The following is a 24,603-nucleotide window of genomic DNA, read 5'->3' as shown; positions in this document are numbered from 1 at the left end:
CCTGGAGAACTGCTGCCAGTCTGAGCAGACAACACTGACATGGATAGACCCCTCCCAGTTCAGGGGCACGGCGTGTGTCTCAGCAGTGGAGCATTTGCCTGACATGCCGAAGGTCTCAGGTTCAATCCCCGGCATCTCCAGGTGAATGGACAAGTTGGGAAGTGATGTGGGAAGCCTCAACCTGAGACCCCGGAGAGCTGCTGCCAGTCAGAAGAGACAGCATTTATTTATTTATTACTTTAAATTTCTATCCCGCCCTCTCTGCAAGCGGACTCAGGGCAGCTGACAACATTCATATTTACAAGTTAAAGCCAGTAAAAACCAATAAAACATAATTACAATTTAAGATTTTAAAACCATTTCGTGGTGCTGTATCACTACAATATAAGCAAGTTCTCCTTTTCTGATGGTGATCCGATAGTACTGTGTAATGATGTAGGGTGGCAGTTCTCTCCCGGTTAGAGCTCAAAGGCCTGTCGGAACAGTTCGGTCTTACAGGTCCTGTGGAAAGTAGAAAGATCCCGCAGGGCCCTTATGGCCACCGGGAGAGCATTCCACAATTCTGGTGCTGCCACCGAGAAGGCCCTGAATGCAGCCTAGCCTCCGTTGGTCCAGGGATGGACAATAGATTTTTTGTCCCTGAACGCAGTGCTCTCTGGGGAACATGTGGAGAAAGGCGGTCCCGCAGATAGACAGGCCCCTGACCATAGAGGGCTTTAAAGGTCGATACCAACACCTTGAAACGGACTCGGAACACAATAGGTAGCCAGTGCAGCAGTGCAGTACTGACCTTGATGGGCCAAGGGGGTGAGGAGGGGGTCTGATTCAGTAGAGGACAGCTTCATATGTCCGTATGCCTTCTTCCAGTTGCGTATCATTGAGATTCTGAGTCTGAGCCTCCCTGCTCCTTTACTCTGCTCCCGGTGCAGGTCCTACTTGCTGCAGAGCCTCTCTGAGGAAGGCTCCCCTGAGAACAAGCCCACCGAAGAAAAGCTGCAGGGCTACGCTGCTGTCCTGGCCATCGGGTCCAGCCGGTGCAAGGCCAACACCCTGGGTGAGCCGCCACCTCCTCTCCTCCTTGGAAGAGCCTCTTTGCCCAGGAGCGAGGCTGGTGAATTGGGCTGGGGCTCCAAAGAGCAATGGCTGCAGTTGCCATGCCAGGGCACCCTGTCCTTTGGGGTCTGAGTGACAGCGAAGCTTCTTGAGAGCTGATCCTAGGCCAGGCTTTTCTGTTGTTGGGACTGTTCTTGCATTGGGAGGCCGAGAGCCTCTTTTTCAGAAAAAAACCTTTGTTCCTGTGGGGGGATTCTTTTGGGGGAGGCTCTAGAGTGCCTGTATAAGGTCCCAGGTCTGCTTTCTAGCTGGAGGGATTAAAGATCCCCCTCAGGGTGCAGTGGCTTCACATGAGCATGGGAAAGGAGGGGTGGGGGTCAGCTGACCTTCCTCTACCTCCAGCTTTGTCTGTGGATTTTGAGCCTCGCTTCTCTCCGATGCAGGGCCGACTCTTGTCCAGAATTTGCCTTCGGCAGTGCAAGCCTTGTGTGAGTCGTGGAACAACATCCATACCAACGAGTTCCCGAACATTGGTTCTTGGGTGAGTCCAGTCCTTCCACCCTCTCCAGCTGTCTTAATGCAACATCAGAAGTTGGGTGCAGCTAGAACATTCCAAGAGGGATCAACTACTGCTCTTGCCCCTCCCTCCTGGTTTCTTCCCTCCTGTGTAGATTGTCTGGGCCCACTTTTCTTCCATGGGAACCATTTCTCAGCCTGGTTCTGTCCTTTTTGCCTCATTGCGGTGCCCCTCTGTAGAGCCGGGCTCAGCCAAGGTGTGTGTTTGCTGGGGGAGAGATGCTGAAACTCAGCTCAAGTACATCACAGTCTTGGCCAGCCTAGAAGAGACCTCTTCTTCATGTCAGACCCCTCAGTGATGATGTCCCTCTTTTGAGCCCGTTTGGTGTAGTGGTTAAGCGTGCGGACGCTTATCTGGGAGAACCGGGTTTGATTCCCCACTCCTCCACTTGCAGCTGCTGGAATGGCCTTGGGTCAGCCATAGTGGTTAAGTGAGCAAACTCTTATCTGGGAGAACCGGGTTTGATTCCACATTCCTCCACTTGCACCTGCTGGAATGGCTTTTGGGCAGCCCTAGTGGTGAAGTGCGCAGACTCTTATCTGGGAGAACCAGATTTAATTCCCCATTCCTCCCCTTGCAGCTGCTGGAATGGCCTTGGGTCAGCCATAGTGGTTAAGTGAGCAGACTCTTATCTGGGAGAACCAGGTTTAATTCCCCATTCCTCCCCTTGCAGCTTCTGGAATGGCCTTGGGTCAACCATAGTGGTTAAGTGCATGGACTCTTATCTGGGAGAACCTGGTTTGATTCCCCACTCCTCCACTTGCAGCTGCTGGAATGGCCTTGGGTCAGCCATAGTGGTTAAGTGCGCGGACTCTTATCTGGGAGAACTGAGTTTGATTCCCCACTCTTCCACTTGCAGCTGTTGGAATGGCCTTGGGTCAGCCATAGTGGTTAAGTGCATGGACTCTTATCTGGGAGAACCTGGTTTGATTCCCCGCTCCTCCACTTGCAGCTGCTGGAATGGCCTTGGGTCAGCTATAGTGGTTAAGTGAGAGGACTCTTATCTGGGAGAACCGGGTTTGATTCCCCCCTCCTCCACTTGCAGCTGCTGGAATGGCCTTGGATCAGCCATAGTGGTTAAGTGAGAGGACTCTTATCTGGGAGAACCGGGTTTGATTCCCCACTCCTCCACTTGCAGCTGCTGGAATGGCCTTGGGTCAGCCATAGTGGTGAAGTGTGTGGATTCTTATCTGGGTGAACCGGGTTTGATTCCCCACTCCTCCCCTTGCAGCTGCTGGAATGGCCTTGGGTCAGCCATAGTGGTGAAGTGAGCGGACTCTTATCTGGGAGAACCGGGTTTGATTCCCCCCTCCTCCCCTTGCAGCTGCTGGAATGGCCTTGGGTCAGCCGTAGTGGTTAAGTGAGAGGACTCTTATCTGGGAGAACCGGGTTTGATTCCCCACTCCTCCCCTTGCAGCTGCTGGAATGGCCTTGGGTCAGCCGTAGTGGTGAAGTGCGCAGACTCTTATCTGGGAGAACCGGGTTTGATTCCCCACTCCTCCACTTGCAGCTGCTGGAATGGCCTTGGGTCAGCCATAGTGGTGAAGTGCGCAGACTCTTATCTGGGAGAACCAGATTTAATTCCCCATTCCTCCCCTTGCAGCTGCTGGAATGGCCTTGGGTCAGCCATAGTGGTTAAGTGAGCGGACTCTTATCTGGGAGAACCAGGTTTGATTCCCCACTCCTCCCCTTGCAGCTGCTGGAATGGCCTTGGGGCAGCCATAGTGGTTAAGAGAGCGGACTCTTATCTGGGAGAACCAGGTTTAATTCCCCATTCCTCCCCTTGCAGCTTCTGGAATGGCCTTGGGGCAGCCATAGTGGTTAAGAGAGCGGACTCTTATCTGGGAGAACCTGGTTTGATTCCCCGCTCCTCCACTTGCAGCTGCTGGAATGGCCTTGGGTCAGCTCTAGTTGTTAAGTGTGTGGACTCTTATCTGGGAGAACCGGGTTTGATTCCCCCCTCCTCCACTTGCAGCTGCTGGAATGGCCTTGGGTCAGCCATAGCTCTGGCAGAGGTTTTTAAGGGCAGTTGCTGTGAGAGCTCTCTCAGCCCCACCCACCTCACAGGGTGTCTGTTGTAGGGGAGGAAGATAAAGGAGATTGTGAGCCTCTCTCTGAGACTCTGAGATTCAGAGTGGAGGGCGGAATATAAGTCCAATATCTTCTTCTTTTGCTCTGCATTCTGTTTCCTTGCCTCTCGCTAAACCATGTTCCTTTTTCTCTTGGTGCTTTTTTCTTTTTAGCGCAACGCTTTTGCGAACGACACAATCCCGGCAGAGAGCTACATCAGTGCCGTTCAGGCTGCCCATCTTGGTACCCTTTGCAGCCAGAGCCTCCCTCTCGCGGCTTCCTTGAAGCGCAGCCTCCTCTCCTTGGTCAGACTCACCGGGGACCTTGTTGTGTGAGTGCAGACCTCGTCAGTGCAGCGTCCTTTTCCTTCCCACCAGGCCTGCGAACTTGATCGCTGGGTTGCAGGGCCCAGACTGTGGTGATGGTTGCTTCCGTGTCTTCCTGGCGGGGAAGCTCTCTGACCGTCTCTTCTCTCTCCCACCAGGTGGTCAGACGAATTGAACCCCTCGCAGGTGATCCGCACCCTCCTGCCTCTCCTCTTGGAGACCAGCACGGAGAGCGTGGCTGAGATCAGCAGCAACTCCCTGGAGAGGATCCTGGGCCCGGCAGAGTCTGATGAGTTCCTGTCCCGTGTCTATGAGAAGCTGATCATGGGCTGCTACAACATCCTGGCCAACCACTCCGACCCCAACAGGTACTCGGCTTTGGTGAACATAAGAACCTAAGAGAAGCCATGTTAGATCAGGCCAATGGCCCATCCAGTCCAACACTCTGCGTCACGCAATGGACAAAAACCCAGGTACCATCAGGAGGCCCATCTCTGGGGCTAGAAGCCGTCCCACTGTCCCCCCTCCAAGCACCAAGAAGACAGAGCATCACTGCCCCAGACATAAGAGAAGCCCTGTTAGATCAGGCCAGTGGCCCATCCAGTCCAACACTCTGCGTCACACAGTGGACAAAAACCCAGGTGCCATCAGGAGGTCCATCAGTGGGGCCAAGACACCAGAAGCCCTCCCACTGCTTCCCCCCTCCCACAACCACCAAGAATACAGAGCATCACTTTCCCCCGATATAAGAACATAAGAGAAGCCATGTTAGATCAGGCCAATGGCCCATCCAGTCCAACACTCTGTGTCACACAGTGGCCAAAAAAAATTATACACACACACACACACACACAGTGGCTAATAGCCACTGATGGACCTCTGCTCCATATTTTTATCTAACCCCCTCTTGAAGCTGGCTATGCTTGTGGCCGCCACCACCTCCTGTGGCAGTGAATTCCACATGTTACTCATTTGCATTTGGGGTATCTCGTGGATCCATGGCTCTTGTGTGACCCTCCCCATGTGCTTACTTGAAGCCCCCCCCCCATGAGAGAGGACCTTGTGGTTGTGTTAACTGTTACAGAGTTGACAACACTTTTTGTCAACCTCTGTCTCATTCACAAAAGTGCTTTTAAAGGACTCTGTCCAGACCTGAGCAGTTGCAGATTTGCCCAGTTCAGGAGCTTCCCTCCTCCTGGCCTCAAAGTGCCTGTGCTTTCGTGGACTCTATCGTTACCCTCCTCCCTCCCCCTCCCCCTCCCAGTGGCCTTGACGAAACAATCCTGGAGGAGTGCTTGCAGCACCTGGAGAAGCAGCTGGAGAGCAGCCAGGCCCGCAAAGCCATGGAAGAGTTTTTCTCGGAGAGGTGAGGGCCGCTTTCTTCTTACAGCAGCCGGTTATTTTGACCGTTCTTTGATTGGGACGCTGTTAAGAACACAGGTTTTTAAAAATTCTGATGGAATATCTTTGTTGTTTCTAGTTTGTTGTAAGTCGCTCCAAGCCCAGCTTTCAGGGAAGGGTGACCAGGAAATCCAACTTAATAAAGCAGAATAAATAACTAGTGCCGGTAGAGCACTCCCCACGTGGGGAGGGCTTCTGTGCTGGATCCAACTATTCGTCCTGCGAGGTGTCCCCCAAAGTGGCCAGCCAGGTGCAGCTTGGAGAAACCCACCAGCAGCAGGCACTGAAGGTCAGAGGCCTTCCCCTTGCAATTGTTCTTATAGGACACACTGCCGCTGGCCATGGAGGCTCCACGTTGCCTCTCCACCTGTCCTGTGCTGCTGTGTCAGATTGAAAGCCATTCGAAGGCAGTGACCTTACGACAGCAGATTCCATAAACTCAACATGCATTGTGGGAAGTTAGGGGAGGTGTTGAGGCTCAGCGGAAGGTCCCAGGTTCAATCCCCGGCATCTCCAGTTGAGAGGAGCAGGAGATGTCGAAGACCTCTGCCTGAGATCCTGGAGAGGTGCTGCTAGTGGACTCTTATCTGGGAGAACCGGGTTTGATTCCCCACTCTTCCACTTGCAGCTGCTGGAATGGCCTTCGGTCAGCCATAGTGGTTAAGTGAGCAGACTCTTATCTGGGAGAACTGGGTTTGATTCCCCACTCCTCCACTTGCACCTGCTGGAATGGCCTTCGGTCAAGTGAGTGGACTCTTATCTGGGAGAACCGGGTTTGATTCCCCACTCCTCCACTTGCAGGTGCTGGAATGGCCTTGGGTCAGCCATAGTGGTTAAGTGTGTGGACTCTTATCTGGGAGAACCGGGTTTGATTCCCCACTCTTCCACTTGCACCTGCTGTAATGGCCTTGGGTTAGCCATAGCTCTAGCAGAGGTTGTCTTTGAAAGGGCAGCTGCTGTGAGAGCCCTCTTAGCCCCACCCACCCCACAGGGTGTCTGTTGTGGGGGGAGAAGATATGGGAGATTGTAAGCCGCTCTGAGTCTCTGATTCAGAGAGAAGGGTGGGGTATAAATCTGCAATTCTTCTTCTTCTTCTTCTAGTTTGAATAGACGTTGCTGACTCTGATGGACTGAGGGTTTGATACAGTAGAAGGCAGCTTCATGTGTATATGTGAAATCCTTTCATGGGATATGAGTGAAAGCCTTATTGTTTGTCAATAAGAACATCAGAGAAGCCATGTTGGATCAGGCCAGTGGCCTCTCCAGTCCAACACTCTGTGTGACACTGGGGCCAAAAAACCAGGTGCCTTCAGGAGGTCCATCAGTGGGGCCAGGACACTAGAAGTCCTCCCACTGTAGCCCACCCCCCACAAGCACCAAGAAGTCAGAGCATTACTGCCCCACACACTGAGTTCCATCTGTCCCCTGTGGCTAATAGCCACTGATGAACCTCTGCTACAGATGTTTATCCAATCCCCTCTTGAAGCTGGCTATGCTTGCAGCTGCCACCACCTCCTGTGGCAGTGAATTCCATGTGTTAATCCCCCTTTGGGTGAAGAAGGACTACCTTTTGTCCGTTTTGACCCGACTGCTCAGCAATTTCATTGAATGCCCACGAGTTCTTGTATTGTGAGAAAGGGAGAAAAGGACTTCTTTCTCTGCCTTCTCTATTCCGTGCATAATCTTGTAATCCTCTCTCATGTCCCTACTATGGGGTGTAGCCTCTCTTTGTTACAATCGGGTTGTTCCTGTAAGGGTGGCAGCCCCATTTTGCCTCACAACATAGCAGCAGAGACTGAATGGCAGAGCGGGGAGCTCAGCCTGGTTTAGGCCCCGCAACACAGTGGTGTGTTCTGCAGCTTGGTCCGCTTCAGCCCGTACTGCTGCAGAGGTCCCTTGATGCTGCTGCTAGCAGCAGACCCCAAATGGCAGGCCCAAGTAGAAGCCCCTCCCTTCTGCCTGGCCTGTAATCTCCCCCCTTGGCCACCTGGGCTGGTGGGAGGGAGCGGTGGGTGCTTGGTGGCCTTGGAGCAGCTGAGCTGGCCAGAACAGGAATCCTCAGTGTTTGTTCTGATGTGGCTCTTCCCCTTGGGTCTTCCGTTATCAGAGGCTGCCTTGGCACCAGCCTCGTATCTGGCGTGGGCCTTCAGAACTTTGCAGGGAGGAAGTGGCAGAAGACAGGGAGCTGGGAAAGCCTTGGAGTGAAACAGTGCCACCTAGTGGTGGGGCTCTCTGGCCGCCTTCCTGCGAACAGCAGGCTTCTCCACCCCATATCCCAGCAAGAAAATCCCCCTAGTTTCCAAAGTGGTTTTCTGGGAAACGTGTTGCCATTAGAGAAACACAAAACCACAAAGTCCCATGGACCTACTTGTGCAGTTCTTTAGGTCCCAGACATCTTCTCTCATTGTCTTGTTCCCTCCTTCCTTCCCTTTCCTTTTTTTCCTCCCAACTAGTGGAGAGCTGGTCCAGATCATGATGGCTACGGCCAATGAAAACCTCTCTGCAAAATTCTGCAACAGAGTGCTGAAGTTTTTCACCAAGCTCTTCCAGCTGAGTGAGTGGACCTCTTTCGCATTTCATTATTATTATTTGTTGGTGATGTCATTTATACCTCGCTTTTCTGTCCCCTGGGGACAGAAGGCAGCTTGCATCCTTCTCCATTTTATCCTCACAATAGCCCTGTGGAGGAGGCTAGGCTGAGAGGAAGGGACTGGCCCTGGGTCAGTCCGGGGGCTTCCATGACAGAGTGGGGATTCGAACCTGGGTCTCTCAGATTCTAGTCCAGCACTCTAACCATTATTTTGCATTTGTTCTTGTGGTTGTGTATTGCTGCTGCTGACTTGGGAGGTGAACTGTCTTGATGGGTGCAGTGCACCTTTCCGTGGCATAGAATATTTCTGCGAATGGGAAATGTGTGCAGTCCAGAGCCCCGGGTCTGCCTTCCTGGTCTCCTCCTCTGATCTGCCTCTTCCCTTTCAGCGGAGAAGAGCCCTAACCCCAGCCTCCTGCGCCTCTGCGGCTCCCTGGCCCAGCTGGCCTGCGTGGAGCCATCGCGCCTTCAGGCTTGGCTGACGCGGATGACCACCTCGCCCCCCAAGGAGTCCGACCAGCTGGACGTGGTTCAGGAGAACAGGCAGCTGCTCCAGCTCCTCACCACCTACATCGTTCGAGAGAACAGGTGCGTTTGGGGACCCATCCCTGGCAGCCGGCGGGGCAGACAGAAAACAGGGGCGGGGGGGGGGGCTGAAATTACTTAAAGTAATTTTTTGTTCTAACTTCTGCTTCAGACAGTAGCTGTATAAGCAGTACTAAGTGGGATGGATGGATGGATGGAGATAGATAGATAGATAGATAGATAGATAGATAGATAGATAGATAGATAGATAGATAGATAGATAGATAGATAGATAGATAGATAGATAGATAGATAGATAGATAGATGGATGGATGGATGGATGGATGGGTGGGTAGGTAGGTAGGTAGGTAGGTAGGTAGGTAGGTAGGTAGGTAGGTAGGTAGGTAGGTAGATAGATAAATAGATAGAGAGATAGAAGATAGAGAGAGAGAGGATGATAGATAGATAGATAGATAGATAGATAGATAGATAGATAGATAGATAGATAGATAGATAGATAGATAGATAGATAGATCAAGTTTATTCACAGCAGAAGCCAGCAAAAACAATACAGATAAAACCAATGCCGGTAACAGTAACCCATATAAATTGTGCTGAGAGAACAGAGGTAAAATTGCTACAATCAATTATAAAACATACATACAGTTTATAATGGGATTAAACATTTTAAAAACTACCAACTAAGAGAGAGAGAGAGAGAAAGAAAATGCCTAGATAGACAGACGGACAGACAATCTCAAGAGTGCCATTACACCCCCTTAAAACTGTAGATGTATCTACCTTCTGTATATTTATCTTCTGCATTTCTTTCTTTCTTTTCTCTTTGAATTTCACTTGTGCTGTTGTTGAACCATCCCCTGGGATGGGTCCCTCCTGCTCTGTTTGGTTTTGGCATGAGTGGAAAAGGCTGGCTGAATGCCGCTGCTTGAATCAGTCACAGAGTTCAAACAGGGATCTGGTTATATATGTGATTGGGGCACTCGGATATGCCAGCAAGGAGTTTATGTTGAAAAGAGTATGCAAAACTTGACCTGGGTCTTGCTGAGTCCCGCCTGCCCTCTTCATCCCCAGCCAAGTTGGCGAAGGCGCCTGCACCGTCCTCCTGACCACCCTCATCCCGATGGCCACGGAGATGCTGGCAAATGGCGACGGGACCGGCTTCCCTGAGCTCATGGTCGTCATGGCTACCTTGGCTGGCGCCGGGCAAGGGGCGGGGCATCTCCAGCTTCACAGCGCAGCAGTCGATTGGCTGGGGAGATGGTAAGAGATGACATTTGAGGGGTGGGTGGGTGGGTGTCTCTTTGAGGTTGCTGACAACTGGCTGAGGCTGTTGAGGAGCTGATCTGGCAACAAATGGGCAGCCCGTTTAGTGTGACGTGTTCTTTACACCCAGTGGTGGTTCCTGACCCCTCAGTCTTCGGCTGAAGGCCTTCCCAGGCTTGCTGTTGAAGGTGTCAAGGCCTCCTCTGTCCAAAGGCAGCTGCTCCATTTCAAAGCTTTGAGGCATCTGCTGTAACTTCTGCTTCTTGGTTTTTAAGCCACAGTCCAGATACTTGTGCCCATGCAGAGCCTTTTAGACAGGCACCATCCTGCATTGTGTCACCAGCTGCTTGGAAACTCCTGTTATGGGGAGCGGCTTCTTTAGAATAGATTCAGGTCGTGGTAGCCGTGTTGGTTTGAAGCAGCAGAACGAAGTTGGGAGTCCAGTGTCACAAAATCGCTGGGGCAGTGGGGGGGGGAAGGTGTCCATAGGAACCTTTCCTGAATTGTGGCTGCAGTTTGGAGCTTAGTAAGGCTTCCCATCTAGGCATTCCCATCTAGCCCACCCCACCAGCAGCAGTCTCACGTGGCTGTGCAGTTCAAGCTCCCGGTATCCCAGAAGAGCTGCTCTGGCCAAAGCAGCCAGTGAGATTTCAGTACGCTCCAGGTTTAAGTTGTTCTCACTTGCATTTAACTGAAATCCTGGCTTGCCAATGGGTTAGGCCAGCAGTGGGTTGCTAATGGCTGATGCCAAGTTGCAGAAGAGCAGAGAGCCTCAAGATGCTGGCTTCCATTGCCCCAGCAGCAGGGGCACAGGCCTGTCTTGCAGCCAAGCTGCGGTCTGGTTGCTATGGCAGCAAGGCTCTGTTTTTTCCTGCCATTAGCCCCAGCCATCTCATGGGGCTTTGGGGGCAGAAGGCGGGCTGTCTGGGAGGGTTCATTGTGGCTCTGCCAGAGGTGTGATGTTGGGACTGTGTCTCTGTGTGAAGGGTGGAGGGTGTTGACGGTGGGTTCCGCCACCTTCCGTGAGGTCTGAGGCTAGCAGCAAAGGGTCAGCCAGTTTGCTGCTTTGTTTCTGAGGCCGCCTCCTTGTGCCTTTCCAGCAAGAAATACTTGTCTCAGAAGAACGTGATTGAGAAAATGAACGCCAACGTCATGCACGGCAAGGTAAGATGGGAAGACGGGTTTTTGGGGTGCCTCAGTCCCTTGCGATCCACGTGACAGAGGGCAGAGCTGGGTGCAAAAAGAAGAGACGGTGGAACTTCTCAGCCTGAGAGGCCCCTTATTTCTGGGGGAGGTCTGAAGCTCTTCTTGTAAGCTTTTTTCTCCTGAAAGAGAAGGAGAAATGGCTGTTTTCCATGCATGGGCTTTTAGGGAATCCTAGTAAACAAGTTGGGCATAAAGAAGTTATTGTTACTGGACTTGGTTTCTTTAACGGATTAAGAACTAAATCCGATGAAGAGGACTGCTAATTAAGTTGGGTCTCTGCTTAATGATCTCCTGCAGCACGCAACCGTCCTGGAGTGCACCTGCCACATTGTGTCCTACCTGGCTGACGTCACCAACGCCCTGAGCCAGACTGGCAGCCAGGGCACCCCCCACCTCTCGGTGGACGGCGAGGAGAGGGCCATCGAGGTGGACTCCGATTGGGTGGAAGAGCTGGCTGTGGAAGAGGAAGATTCGCAAGCTGAAGACTCGGTGGGTGGAGTAGGATGGATGTAGAGCAGGCTTGCCTGGGGAGCAGAAGGTAGACCTGTGGGCTAGGAAGCTCTTGAGTTCAAATGTGGCCTCAGTAGCAGAGTCCAGAGATGATAGCAGTGCGCAGGAGAAAGCAAAAGGAAAGGCCATTGCCCTGAGGCCAGATGGGGTGGGTGGCAGTGTCCAGGTTCTGGAATGGATAGAGCACATGGCCCTAGCATTCCAGAGTAAGAAAGATACTCATTTTGGAGGATTTGAACATAAGAACATAAGAGAAGCCATGTTGGATCAGGCCAATGGCCCATCCAGTCCAACACTCTGTGTCACACAGTGGCCAATATATATATATTTTTATCTAACCCCCTCTTGAAGTTGTCTGTGCTTGTAGCCGCCATCACCTCCTGTGGCAGTGAATTCCACATGTTAATCACCCTTTGGGTGAAGAAGTACTTCGTTCTATCCGTTTTAACCTGACTGCTCAGCAAATTCACTGAATGCCCACGAGTTCTTGCATTGTGAGAAAGGGAGAAAAGGACTTCTTTCTCTACTTTCTCCATCTCATGCATTATCTTGTAAACCTCCATCATGTCACCCCTCAGTCGACATTTCTCCATGCTAAAGAGCCCCAAGCATTTTAACCTTTCTTCTTAGGGAAAGTGTTCCAACTCTTTAATCATTCTAGTTGCCCTTTTCTGCACTTTTTCCAGTGCTATAATATCCTTTTTGAGGTGCGGTGACCAGAATTGTACACAGTATTCCAAAGGAGACCGCACTTGGACTTGGATTTGCACTGAGTCTGCTGCAGAAGAAAGGAAGGGCAGCCACTCAGGTGGCTCAAAATTGCCATTCCTTTGTGCTGCAACAAGCGAAGGGGGCCAGGCCTCCAAAACAAGTGCATTTCTTCTGCTGGAATGCTCCATCCAAGGCCTGAAATGGTGCTGTAGGGAGCTCTTTATTCCTCAAGTGAGGCAAGGCAGCAGCTTTCGTTGCACAGAGCCTGCTTCGTCAGGGTCATGCACATGCTGCTGTTTTTGTGTGAGGTGCCTACTCCACCTTGGGCTGGGTTGCTTCAAAGGGGGCTTGCATGACTGCATGCTTTCCTTTGCAAAAAAGAGCAACTTAAATCTCTGCAGTGGGAAAAAAACTAGCACATTGGGGAGAAAACTGCTCTTCTGTGCACAGGCAAGATTTTTCTATAAAAGAAGATTCAGGCTTGTGAACACCTGTTTTGTCTGTGCAGCTTTATAGGCCAAAAAGAGGTTTCCTGTCCTGTCTACTGTTAGTGAGGGTGGGAAGAGCTGCTAGATCTCCCGCTATTGCAACTGATCTCCAGACAAAAGAGATCAGTTCCACTGGAGAGAACGGTGGCTTCGGAGGATGGACTGTATAGCGTTTTAACCTGCTGAGGTCCCTCCCCTCCTCTCCCCACATCAAGCTTCCCCCAGGCCGCACCCCAAGAATTTCCAGGTATTTCCCAACCCAGAGCTGGCAATGTTATATAGCTTGTAGAAGAAGATGATATTGGATTTATATCCTGCTTCCCAATCCGAAGAGTCTCAGAGCTGCTCAGAATCTCCTTTCCCTTCCTCCCCCTCAACAAACACCCTGTGAGGTGGGTGGGGCTGGAGAGGGCTCCTACAGCAGCTGCCCTTTCAAGGACAACCTCTGCCAGAGCTATGGCTGACCCAAGGCCATGCTAGCAGCTGCAAGTGGAGGAGTGGGGAATCAAACCCGGTTCTCCCAGATAAGAGTCCGCTCACTTAACCACTATGGCTGACCCAAGGCCATTCCAGCAGCTGCAAGTGGAGGAGTGGGGAATCAAACCCGGTTCTCCCAGATAAGAGTCCGCTCACTTAACCACTATGACTGACCCAAGGCCATTCCAGCAGCTGCAAGTGGAGGAGTGGGGAATCAAACCCAGTTCTCCCAGATAAGAGTCCACACACTTAACCACTATGGCTGACCCAAGGCCATTTCAGCAGCTGCAAGTGGGGGAGTGGGGAATCAAACCCGGTTCTCCCAGATAAGAGTCCACACACTTCACCACTACACCAAACTGTCTCTCCTGGCTAAACGTCTTTCTGTTTTTGTGTGTGCGGGTAGGATGAAGACTCCCTCTGCAACAAACTTTGCACCTTTACAATCACACAGAAAGAATTCATGAACCAACACTGGTGAGTTTTGCTTGTGGGGTATTTAGCTGGGTGCATTTATTGCCTGGTGGCTTTGGCATTCATCGGCTCCACTGTCGCACGCTGGGGTCGGTTCCTGTGTCTCCCGCAAGTCATTGTCGTGTAAATATGTTCGATGTGTCTTACTTCGAACCACGCAGGTACCACTGCCACACCTGTAAGATGGTTGACGGTGTCGGAGTTTGCACTGTTTGCGCCAAAGTTTGCCACAAAGACCATGAGATCTCATACGCCAAGTATGGTTCATTCTTCTGCGACTGTGGAGCGAAAGAAGATGGCAGTTGCCTGGTAAGCTGGATTTGGGAGGGAACTTGGAAACCAGAAGGGCTGTGAGGACCCCGAGGCTGTGTTAGAGAAGATTCTGGCTGTGGGCTTTTTGCCTTAAGAAGGTTGTGTTGAAATTGGAAAGGTTCAGAGGAAGGTGGGGTGTCTGAATCAAGTCCAGCAAGGAAAGATTAAAGGGGGAAGGTGTATTTGATTTTGAGCAAGGGTGGATAATTGTTTTTCCTCTCTTATGTGACAATCCTTTTGTTTCTGCTGCACCAGAGAGCAAGACCAGACCCAGGAGAGTAATTTTAATTGAACATTAGGAGAAATTCCTACTAGTGAGAGAGGTTTGACTTCAGAACCGGTTACCTAGGAGGGTGATGGTGGGAACCATGTTACTTTGGATCTGCTGTGCTGAGCAGAGAGTTGGACTAGATGATCTTTAAGGCACCCTCCATTTCTTTGGTTTTAGTGTGGGGCATTCTCACCTTGATTTTTATAGGAGCTGGATTAAGAGCTCGCTTTTGTGGGTGGTGAGAATCCTCCAGAGCCCAGGTAGATTTTTTTTTTGGTCCAAGGGTCTTGAAGGAGCTGCCACCTTCTCTGTTCCTTAAGAGTCTTAGCCTTTGGGAACCTGCCCTTGCTTTGTGGTGTGAAGTCCGTGGTGCCTTTCACCTGCTCTTTTTGAGTTGTTTGACCCAGGGGCAGGCCTCCTTGGTTTCAGTTCCACATCCGGACCATGGTGGCCAAGTCCAGAACGAGGGTCACGGTGCTTGAAGAGTTCAGTCTGTGCTGCTAGCAGGCTGAGCCAAGGCAGCCAGGAGTGCCAGAGAAGCCCCAGGGATGCCTTTCAAGGGCTGGAGCAACATCTGTGCCATTTCTCTTGATTCCCAAGGCCTTAGTGAAGAGAACCCCCAGCAGCGGCATGAGCTCCACTATGAAGGAGTCGGCCTTCCAGAGCGAGCCCCGTGTTCCTGAGAGCGTCGTACGGCACTCCAGCACCTCTCCCACAGACAAGTCCAAAGTCTGCATCAGTGACGGGCGAGGCTCCGACGAGGAGAAGCCCAAGAAGAGCAGCCTGTGCAGGAACGTGGAGGGCTGTCGGGAGCAGCTGCAGTCCCAGGTATGGCCTGCACGGTTGTCAGTGCTAGGAGAGCAGCCTCCTGCTGCTGGAAGAACACAAAAAGGGTCCTGCTAGATCATGCCCTTGGCCCCACCGATGGGCCTCCTGATGGCACCTGGGTTTTTTGGCCACTGGGTGACACAGAGTGTTGGACAGGATGGGCCATTGGCTTGATCCAACATGAACATAAGAACATAAGAGAAGCCATGTTGGATCAGGCCAGTGGCCCATCCAGTCCAACACTCTGTGTCACACAGTGGCCAAAAAACCCCCAGGTGCCATCAGGAGTTTCATCAGTGGGGCCAGGACACCAGAAGCCCTCCCACTGTCACCCCTCCCCCAAGCACCCAGAATACAGAGCATCACGGTTCCAGACAGAGTTCCATCTAGACGTTGTGGCTAACAGCCACTGATGAACCTTTGCTCCAAATGTTTATTCAGTCACCTCATGAAGCAGTTTATGCTTGTAGCCACCACTGCTTCCTGTGGCGGTGAATACCATGTGCTAATGACTCTTTGGGTGAAGGAATGTTTCCTTTTATCTGTTGTAAACCTACTGCTCATTAATTTCCTTGAGTGCCCATAAATTCTTCAATTGTGAAAAACAGAGAATATCTTTCTTTGAGGTGCAGTGGCCAGAACTTGACACAGTATTCCAAATGAGGCCACACCATCGATTTATACAGTGACATTATAATTCTGATTAACATAAGAACATAAGAGAAGCCATGTTAGATCAGGCCAATGGCCCATACAGTCCAACATTCTGTGTCAAACAGCGGCCAAAATATATATATACACACACACACACACACACACACACACACACTGTGGCTAATAGCCACTGATGGACCTCTGCTCCATATTTTTATCTAACCCCCTCTTGAAGGTGGCTATGCTTGCAGCCGCCACCTCCTGTGGCAGTGAATTCCACATGTTAATCACCCTTTGGGTGAAGAAGTACTTCCTTTTATCCGTTTTAACCCGACTGCTCAGCAATTTCATCGAATGCCCATGAGTTGATTGATTTGTTTTCGGTTCCCTTCCTAATAATCATAGAATCATAGAGTTGGAACATGGCTTCTCTTATGTCTGGGCAGTGATGCTCTGTATTCTTGGTGCTTGTGGAGGGTGCAAAGTGTGAGGGCCTCTAGTGTCCTGGCCCCACTGATGGACCTCCTGATGGCATCTGGGTTTTTTGGCCACAGAGTGTTGGACTGGATGGGCGATTGGCCTGATGCAGCATGGCTTCTCTTTATGTTCTTAAATTCTTATGTCCATCTAGTCCAGCTTCCTGTCTCACACCGTGACCAGCCAGTTGCCCTGCAGGGCCAAACAAACAGGGCACAAAGGCCAAGGCCTTCCCCTGATGTTGCCTTCTGGCTCTGGGATTCAGAGGTTTCTCTTTAGTCACCATGGCTGGTAGCCACAGACAGACCTTTTCTCCATGAATCCCTCTATTTGCCATTTAAATACACCCCTTAAAGCTGTCTCTGCTTGTGGCCACCACTGCATCTTCCGGCAGCAGAATCCACATTTTACTCACTTGTTGAGTGAAGGTTTTTTTTGTAGCAGGAACTCCTTTGCATATTAGGCCATACACCCCTGATGGAGCCAATCCTCCAAGCATTACAGGGCTCTTAGTGCAGGGCCTACTAAGGAGTTCTGCTACAAAGAGAGCCCCGTGAAGAAGAGTTTTTGGTCTATCCTAACCGTTCTACTCATCAGCCTCATTGGGTGCCCTCAAGTTCTAGTACTTTGAGAAGAGAGAGGAAGACTGAGCTTTGTGCTTCCTTGTGTTAGAACTCATGACACATTTGGGGAGGGACGGTGGCTCAGTGGTAGAGCATCTGTTTGGGAAGCAGAAGGTCCCAGGTTCAATCCCTGGCATCTCCAAAAAAGGGTCCAGGCAAATAGGTGTGAAAAACCTCAGCTTGAGACCCTGGAGAGCCGCTGCCAGTCTGAGAAGACAATACTGACTTTGATGGACCAAAGGTCTGATTCAGTATAAGGCAGCTTCATATGTCCATACGAATTTGGGTTCCTCTGAAACATGGCAGTGCATGCACACTCTCCCTGAGGAGGCCCAACGTGAAGTACTTTCTGTCCACTTTGTCTACCCCGTGCATAACTTGATCATTCTCTATCATGTCCCTGCTTAGCTGCTTTTTCCCCAAACCTGAAAGTCCCAGACTCTTTAGCCTTCCTTATAGGACAGGGCTTCCATCCCCTTGGTCATCTTGGTTGCCTGCTTTTGAGTCAGGAGCTTGGCCTGGTTTGTCCGGAGGGTTGAAGCAATGGCAGCTCAAGCTCTGGCGGTCTCCTTTGGCTCCGCAGGCCAACTTCTCCTTTGCTCCACTGGTGCTGGACATGCTGCACTTCCTCATGGAAGCAATCCAGATCAACTTCCAGCAGGCCTCAGCTATGGGCAGCAGCAGCCGGGCTCAGCAGGCTCTCAACGAGTTGCACACGCTGGACAAGATGGTGGAAATGACAGATCAGTTGATGGTGAGGACTGGTGTTTTCTCTTGTTCTTCCTGGTTTGTGTGGGTGGGGGCAGGACTGACAGCAGGGGCTGGGATCCTTGCACCTCCCTGGAGAAGTGGCAAGGATTTGGTCCAAAACTTCAGGCCAGGCCATGTAGATCTTGCTTTCCTTTTTCCTCTTAACCCGACCTGCTAAAGAGTATCTTCTGTTTAAAATCAGAGTGGGAAGAGGATGGAGGAGTCCTCTCGGTAGAGGACTCTGGGGTGCCCTGTTTTGTTGCTCCACCCTTCACTAGTTAAGGAAACCCCTAAACACCCCTGGGGAACCCTTCTTCTTTCTGCCCTCCCGTCTATCCTGAAGACAGCCGTTGCTCTTGGCCTGGTAGTTCTACATACTGCTTTCCCCAAAGAAAGCAGCAGAGCGTTGCTCTGTTTTGCTGCCCCTTTGTGGAGCAGGCCCACCAACCGCTTTGCTTGCCTGCTGTCCCCACCGCCCAGGTACCGACACTTGGCTCGCAGGAAGGAGCCTTTGAGAACGTCCGCATGAACTACAGCGGGGACCAGGGCCAGACCATCCGGCAGCTGATCAGCGCTCACGTGCTGCGGCGAGTGGCCATGTGCGTCCTTTCCTCACCTCACGGGCGCCGCCAGCACCTGGCTGTCAGCCACGAGAAGGGCAAGGTGAGCCCGTGCAGGGGCGGGGGGGTGAAGAAGAAGATACTGGATTTATATCCCGCCCTCCAGTCCGAAGAGTCTCAGAGCGGCTCACAATCTGCTTTCCCTTCCTCCCCCACAACAGATGCTCTGTGAGGTGGGGCTGAAAGAGGCTCTGACAGAAGCTGCCCTTTCAAGGACAACTTCTGCCAGAGCTATGGCTGCCCCAAGGCCATTCCAGCAGCTGCAAGTGGAGGAGTAGAGAATCAAACCCGTTTCTCCCAGATCAGAGTCCGCACACTTAACCACTACCCCAAACTGGCTTTGGACTGGTTGCATTGGTGGTGGAATCTGCCCACCCTGTGGCCTTTGATGGCAGCGTTGGCACCACAGGATCTGGGTTGCCAGGGCAAAGTGTAGCCAGGGTGGTGGAGAGCTCAGAGTTTGCAAAAGAGCCAAGACACAATTGATATGAGTCGGCAGCCTTGAGGGTTACAGGCTGGCAGCTGCGAGAGATTACGCAGATGACCAACAATCACTTGCAGATAGCAACGGTGTTTGTGCCTGTAAGGCAGGAGTGGCCAACGGTAGCTCTCCAGATGTTTTTTTTGGCTACAACTCCCATCAGCCCCAACCATTGGCTATGCTGGCTGGGGCTGATGGGGGTTGTAGCGAAAAACATCTGGGGAGCCACCGTTGGCCACCCCTGCTGTAAGGCATGACACGGGAAAGAGTAAATCCAGGCAAAGCGCCCCAGTCTGGTTGCTTTGGATGAGTCCAGCCAAGCCCTTTCCCTTTTAAGCGGGCTGTTGACTGAGCTTTGTGCTTTCTTGTGTTAGAGCTCATGACGCACACAAGTTTGGGCTCCTTTGAAACATTGCAGCACGTGTGTGCTCTCGCTGAGTGTGTTTGCATCCCTCTGGCGTACCAGAAACGTGTTGCAGTGTGGAGAGCCCGAATGACTTCGGAGCAGCAAAGACCTCATTTCCTTTCCTTTCCTTTCCGTCTTCGAACGTAGATCACGGTGCTGCAGCTCTCAGCTTTGCTCAAGCAAGCCGACTCCAGCAAGCGCAAGCTGACCCTGACCCGCCTGGCCTCCGCCCCGGTCCCCTTCACAGTGCTGAGCCTGACAGGGAATCCTTGCAAAGAGGACTACTTGGCTGTCTGTGGGCTGAAGGTGAGAAGGAAAGCTGGCCTCTGGGAGTCGTCGCAGCGGGGACTGAGCGTTCTCTTTCGGGAGGACAGCGGCCTGTCGAGTTGCGATGAGGGACGAAATCGGTGGCTGAGTTCTGAGAGGGCAACGTTTGATTCTTTGCATCTTGGCGTGCAACAAAGGGAAGCTTTGTTATACTGATGCAGACCACTTGCCTGTCTTGCCCAGTGATGTCTGTTCCAACTGGGAAAAAATTGTTGGCCTTTAAAGGGCAACTGGACTTGGTTTTTGTTTTATGTTTGTCACGTATTGGGCTGTTAAGTGGGGGAGCCAGCCTTAACTTTTTTGTAAGTAAGTAAAATTTTATTTGTATCCCGCCCTCCCCCGCCAAAGCAGGCTCAGGGCGGCTAACAGTATCCGTAAATAAACAATACAGTAATAAAACATTAAAATTAGCATATTAAAAGCGATCAATACTTAATTAAAACATTACTAAATCTAAATCTGACAGTAAGTCCAACAGTAACATTGTTGTTTGACGCTATCCCTGTCAGTTGACCTAATAATAGCAAGGTCCCTGAACCGGACCGTTTTGGCGTTTTCCTTTGTTACACACTTATAATTCAGCAGTTCATAAACGCCGGCTTGAAGAGGGTGGTCTTGCAGGCCCTGCGGAACTGATCAAGGCTCCGCAAGGCCCGCACCTCCTCTGGGAGCTGATTCCAAAGATATGGGGCCGCGGTAGAAAAGGCCCGTGCGCGGGTATTCTGAAGTTTAACTTCTTTTGGCCCAGGGATGGTCAATCTGTTTTTCCCTACTGACCTCAGTGCTCTCTGGGGCTCATACGGGGAGAGACGGTCCCTCAGGTAGGTCGGTCCTCGGCCGTATAGGGCTTTTGTTTAAAACAATTTATTGTAATATATTGTGATAACGTGTCATCATTTGTCATTAAATGTTAGGACACATATAGAACATTTTCTCCGCCTTTTGTGACCCCCCAGCAGTGATGCCCCCTTAGCAAACGTCCCTGTGTTACTATTTAATCTCATTTGTTATAAGGTAATAAATTCTGTCTATTAAAAAGTCTCCAAAAAACACAAAAGTTATAATTATAATCCATCTTCATGGTATTTCTTCTAAAGAGAAAAAGTTGTAATCCAATAACCGTATTTTTTAAACTGTAATCCACATATCGTTTCTTTAAAAATGAACCATTGTCAAAGATCACCAAATGTCCTTTAACGTTCCATTGTTTTTCAATGTATTTTTGAAACTTTCCCCAGTCGTTTTTAAATTTCTCTAAATCTTGTTCTTTTAAGATTCTTGTAAGCTTGTCCATTTCACTCCAATGCATAACTTTCAGAGTCCATTCCCATACTTCTGGTATTTTGTCTTGTTTCCACATTTGCGCATATAATGTCCGTGCAGCTGAAAGCATATACCAAAGTATTGTTCTATCTTGCTTTTGAAATTTTTCCATTTGTAATCCCAACAGGAAAATATCTGGTGCCTTCTTGATATTATATCCCAAAACTTTCGAGATCTCCTGCTGAATGGAGCCAGCCTTAACTTTTGAACTCTTTTTTGTGCCTCTTTCCAGGATTGTCACGTCCTGACGTTCAGCAGCTCTGGGTCTGTCTCGGACCACTTGGTGCTTCACCCTCAGCTTGCCACAGGCAACTTCATCATTAAAGCTGTGTGGCTGCCGGGATCGCAGACCGAGCTTGCCATCGTCACAGCAGACTTTGTGAAGGTGGGTGGGGAGGGGCAGATACTGGGGAAATAGAGGTTCATCCCAGTTCATGGGGTCACGCAACGCATGAATCTTTACAGGCCTCCCCAGTTCATTTTGTGCAGTTGGTGATGCAGTGTGTGTGTGGTGGGGGGGAGATCTGAGATCTTCCCTCCCTCCTTTGTGGTGGTGGCTGGTCCCCAAGGCCAGCAGAAGGGGAGGAGGGGAAGATCTTGCAAAAAGGCATTTAAAGGCAACATTTGCAAGCCGCACCATGCGTAGGTGACCTCACCGCTTGGACTTCACTTGCGTATGAACCGCTGACGCAAACCACACAAATCTCTATCAAAAATATGAAAGTTTGTTAGCGGTTCATTGCAGGCCGGACTCACATGACCCTTGGCTCACAAGCCTCAACCCGGGTGATGTTCGTCACGAACTTAATTAATTTCATGATGAGGTTCATGCCCTTCCCTAAAGGTGGGTCAAATCAGAATTAGGTCTTGAAAATGCTGCTGGCAGAAGGATGTCCTGGGAACTGAGCATCACAATTCCCTGCTCTTTCCTGGTGCTTGCTGGGTGATCTCGAGGACTGGTCGCTTCCTTTTGGATTCACCTGCCTCGTGGAGTTGTTTGTTGTGAGGGCAGAGCGGAAGAAGGAGAGGATCGTGAGCAAGGTCAGGGCAGGAAATGTAGATAACACGTGGAACAGCTCACGCTTAGTAGTGGGCCTGCTGCGTCACCTCTGCCCTGTGCCAATGGCTGACTCTGCCTTCTCCCCGGCCAGATCTACGACCTCTCCGTGGACGCCCTGAGCCCCACCTTCTACTTCCTGCTGCCCAGCTCCAAGATCCGGGACATCACCTTCCTGTTCAATGAGGAGGGCAAAAATATCGTGGTCATCATGTCTTCTGCCGGCTACATCTACACGCAGCTTATGGAGGAAGCCAGCAGCGCCCAGCACGGCCCCTTCTATGTCACCAACGTCCTTGAGGTTGCCCACGAGGACCTGAAGGTAACATTGATTTCCTTGCTGGTTTGGTTATTCTTCCGCAGAACCCCCAGGGTTCCTCCCAGCCTTGAAGTGGGTTAGGCTGAAGGAAGATGGGTGGCCTCACTTCAAAGCTCAGTTTGATTTTTTTGGGGGGGGTGGCGGCAAGGCTAGCCTTTTGGTTAACAGGAGTCGTGACTGTGCTTCAGCAGCCTAAATAGAGTTATAGTGACACGTGACACGGGTACTGCTTAACGCAGCATATAGAGGCTTTTTTGTGTGTCTGCTCTGAACAAGCTTAAAGTAATGGAAGAAGAAAAAGATGATATTGGATTTGTATCCTGCCCTTCACTCTGAGTCTCAGAGTGGCTCACAATCTCCTTTATCTTCCTCCCCCACAACAGACAACATAAGGACATAAGAGAAGCCATGTTGGATCAGGCCAACGGCCCATCCAGTCCAACACTCTGTATCACACAGTGGTCAATAATTTATATACACACACACACACACACACACACACTGTGGCTAATAGCCACTGATGGACCTCTGCTCCATAGTTTTAGCTAACCCCCTCATATTTTTATCTAACCCCCTTTTTATCTAACCTGTGCGGTGGGTGGGGCTGAGAGAGCTCTCCCAGAAACTGCCCTTTCAAGGACAACTCTGCAAGAGCTATGGCTGACCCAGGGCCATTCCAGCAGCTGTGAATGGAAGAGTGGGGAATCAAACCCGGTTCTCCCAGATAGGAGTCCAGGCACTTAACTACTACATCAAACTGGAGAAAGCGTATGCTGTCTTATACAAAGCATACATTGAACAGGCAATCCATACTCCTGTCACTGGCATTCATTAAGGAATTCTGAAACACACTGACAATTCTTAAGTGTGTTCATTGAAATTGAAGTCAGATAGTGATTGGCACATTTTTTAAAATGCCACAGTGTATTCAAAAATGAACAGTATTATTGCAGTAAGCAAGGAACAAGTCACCACAAAGACAGGTGGTGTTTCGTAGGTTGGCGTGGTTGTGCCATTGAACAAGTTTGTCAGATGATAGCCATGGTGTTGTTTGGAACCCATGACGAGCACTGTCCTGGAGTTAGCATCTTCAAGAAAAGGCTGGGTTGACATGTTGGTTGGATGAGTTTTTGGGCAAAGAAAAAAAAACTGGCACTGAGCGTTTGTGGTCGCGCTCTGATAGCTGTGCACCCTGCTAGTAAGGGCCCCGATCCCAGTGTGCATTCTTCTGTGTTTTTCTTGCAGGACAGTAACGGGCAGGTGGCCGGAGGGGGGGTGTCCGTGTATTACTCTCATGTTCTACAGATGCTCTTCTTCAGCTATTGCCAAGGGAAATCTTTCGCAGCCACCGTCAGCCGAGCCACATTGGAGGTGATGCGTCTCTTCCCCATCAACATCAAGAGGTGGGGACCGTCCATCTGTCACGCTCCTCCCCTTCTCCGAAATGCCTCACTCTTTGTTCTGTTAGCAGCCACACTGGTACCCAAAGTGGGACTCTCTTGAGGCCTCTTTATTTCCTCCCGTGTTGCTCACTGGGCAGGGAGTCCAAGAGTCCAAGTGTTTATCTCTTTTGATTCTTCCTGTTCTTGCATCTGACGAAGGGAGCTTTTACTCTTGGGAGTTCATACCCCCGAAATCTGGTTGGTGTCTCAGGAGCTGCTGGATTTGAGTCTAGCTGAAACTGTCTTTCTCTCGTAGTTCCAACGGGGGCAGCAAGGCCTCCCCAGCGCTGTGCCAGTGGTCAGAAGTGATGAACCACCCGGGCTTGGTGTGCTGCGTCCAGCAGACCACTGGTGTCCCTCTGGTGGTCATGGTCAAGCCGGACACCTTCCTTATCCAAGAAATTAAAACCTTGCCAGCTAAAGCAAAGGTCAGTCTCTGTCAGTTTGTGCTCACTTCCGAAGACTTTTGCATCCCCCGCAAGAGACGAAAATGCAGTCTGTCTTGTGTGTGTTTTATTTCTGTGATTTAATGTGGGTTTTTGTATATAGCTCCTAGCCCTGTCTCCTCAGATTTCAGAACTAAGCAAGTGGAGTCCTGGTTAGTCCTTGGGTGGGAGATCATTGCCACGCAGAGGCTGGATGGGTGATTGAAGTTATGATTGGATCGTAGCTATATCTTAGGGGGCAGAGTGGACTGGTTTTGGGGAGAGAGTCAAGATGGTAAGAACATAAGAGAAGCCATGTTGGATCAGGCCAATGGCCCATCCAGTCCAACACTCTGTGTCACATAAGAACATAAGAGAAGCCATGTTGGATCAGGCTAATGGCCCATCCAGTCCAACATTCTGTGTCACAGAAGAACATAAGAGAAGCCATGTTGGATCAGGCCAATGGCCCATCCAGTCCAACACTCTGTGTCACATAAGAACATAAGAGAAGCCATGTTGGATCAGGCCAATGGCCCATCCAGTCCAACACTCTGTGTCACAGAAGAACATAAGAGAAGTCATGTTGGATCAGA

The 24,603-nt window shown here is 50.8% G+C and overlaps 1 protein-coding gene across 1 annotated transcript in view; it reads left to right on the top strand.

Annotated features, from left to right (window-relative positions):
• Positions 1-24,603, top strand: part of UBR4 (ubiquitin protein ligase E3 component n-recognin 4) — a 148,850-nt gene that overhangs the window by 31,291 nt on the left and 92,956 nt on the right. The window contains 20 exon segments of the mRNA XM_060259383.1: positions 930-1,054; positions 1,497-1,594; positions 3,874-4,031; positions 4,185-4,394; positions 5,291-5,392; positions 7,881-7,981; positions 8,407-8,605; positions 9,635-9,823; positions 10,927-10,990; positions 11,330-11,521; positions 13,625-13,695; positions 13,854-14,001; positions 14,876-15,103; positions 17,441-17,611; positions 18,088-18,270; positions 19,262-19,420; positions 20,997-21,149; positions 21,916-22,143; positions 23,386-23,543; positions 23,839-24,010. Of these exon segments, the coding sequence (XP_060115366.1) occupies positions 930-1,054; positions 1,497-1,594; positions 3,874-4,031; positions 4,185-4,394; positions 5,291-5,392; positions 7,881-7,981; positions 8,407-8,605; positions 9,635-9,823; positions 10,927-10,990; positions 11,330-11,521; positions 13,625-13,695; positions 13,854-14,001; positions 14,876-15,103; positions 17,441-17,611; positions 18,088-18,270; positions 19,262-19,420; positions 20,997-21,149; positions 21,916-22,143; positions 23,386-23,543; positions 23,839-24,010 (3,109 nt within the window).

The sequence above is a fragment of the Heteronotia binoei genome, chromosome 18, assembly GCF_032191835.1.
Source record: "Heteronotia binoei isolate CCM8104 ecotype False Entrance Well chromosome 18, APGP_CSIRO_Hbin_v1, whole genome shotgun sequence".
In the NCBI taxonomy this organism is placed as follows: domain Eukaryota; kingdom Metazoa; phylum Chordata; class Lepidosauria; order Squamata; family Gekkonidae; genus Heteronotia; species Heteronotia binoei.
This window is presented reverse-complemented; position numbering and strand designations above follow the sequence as displayed.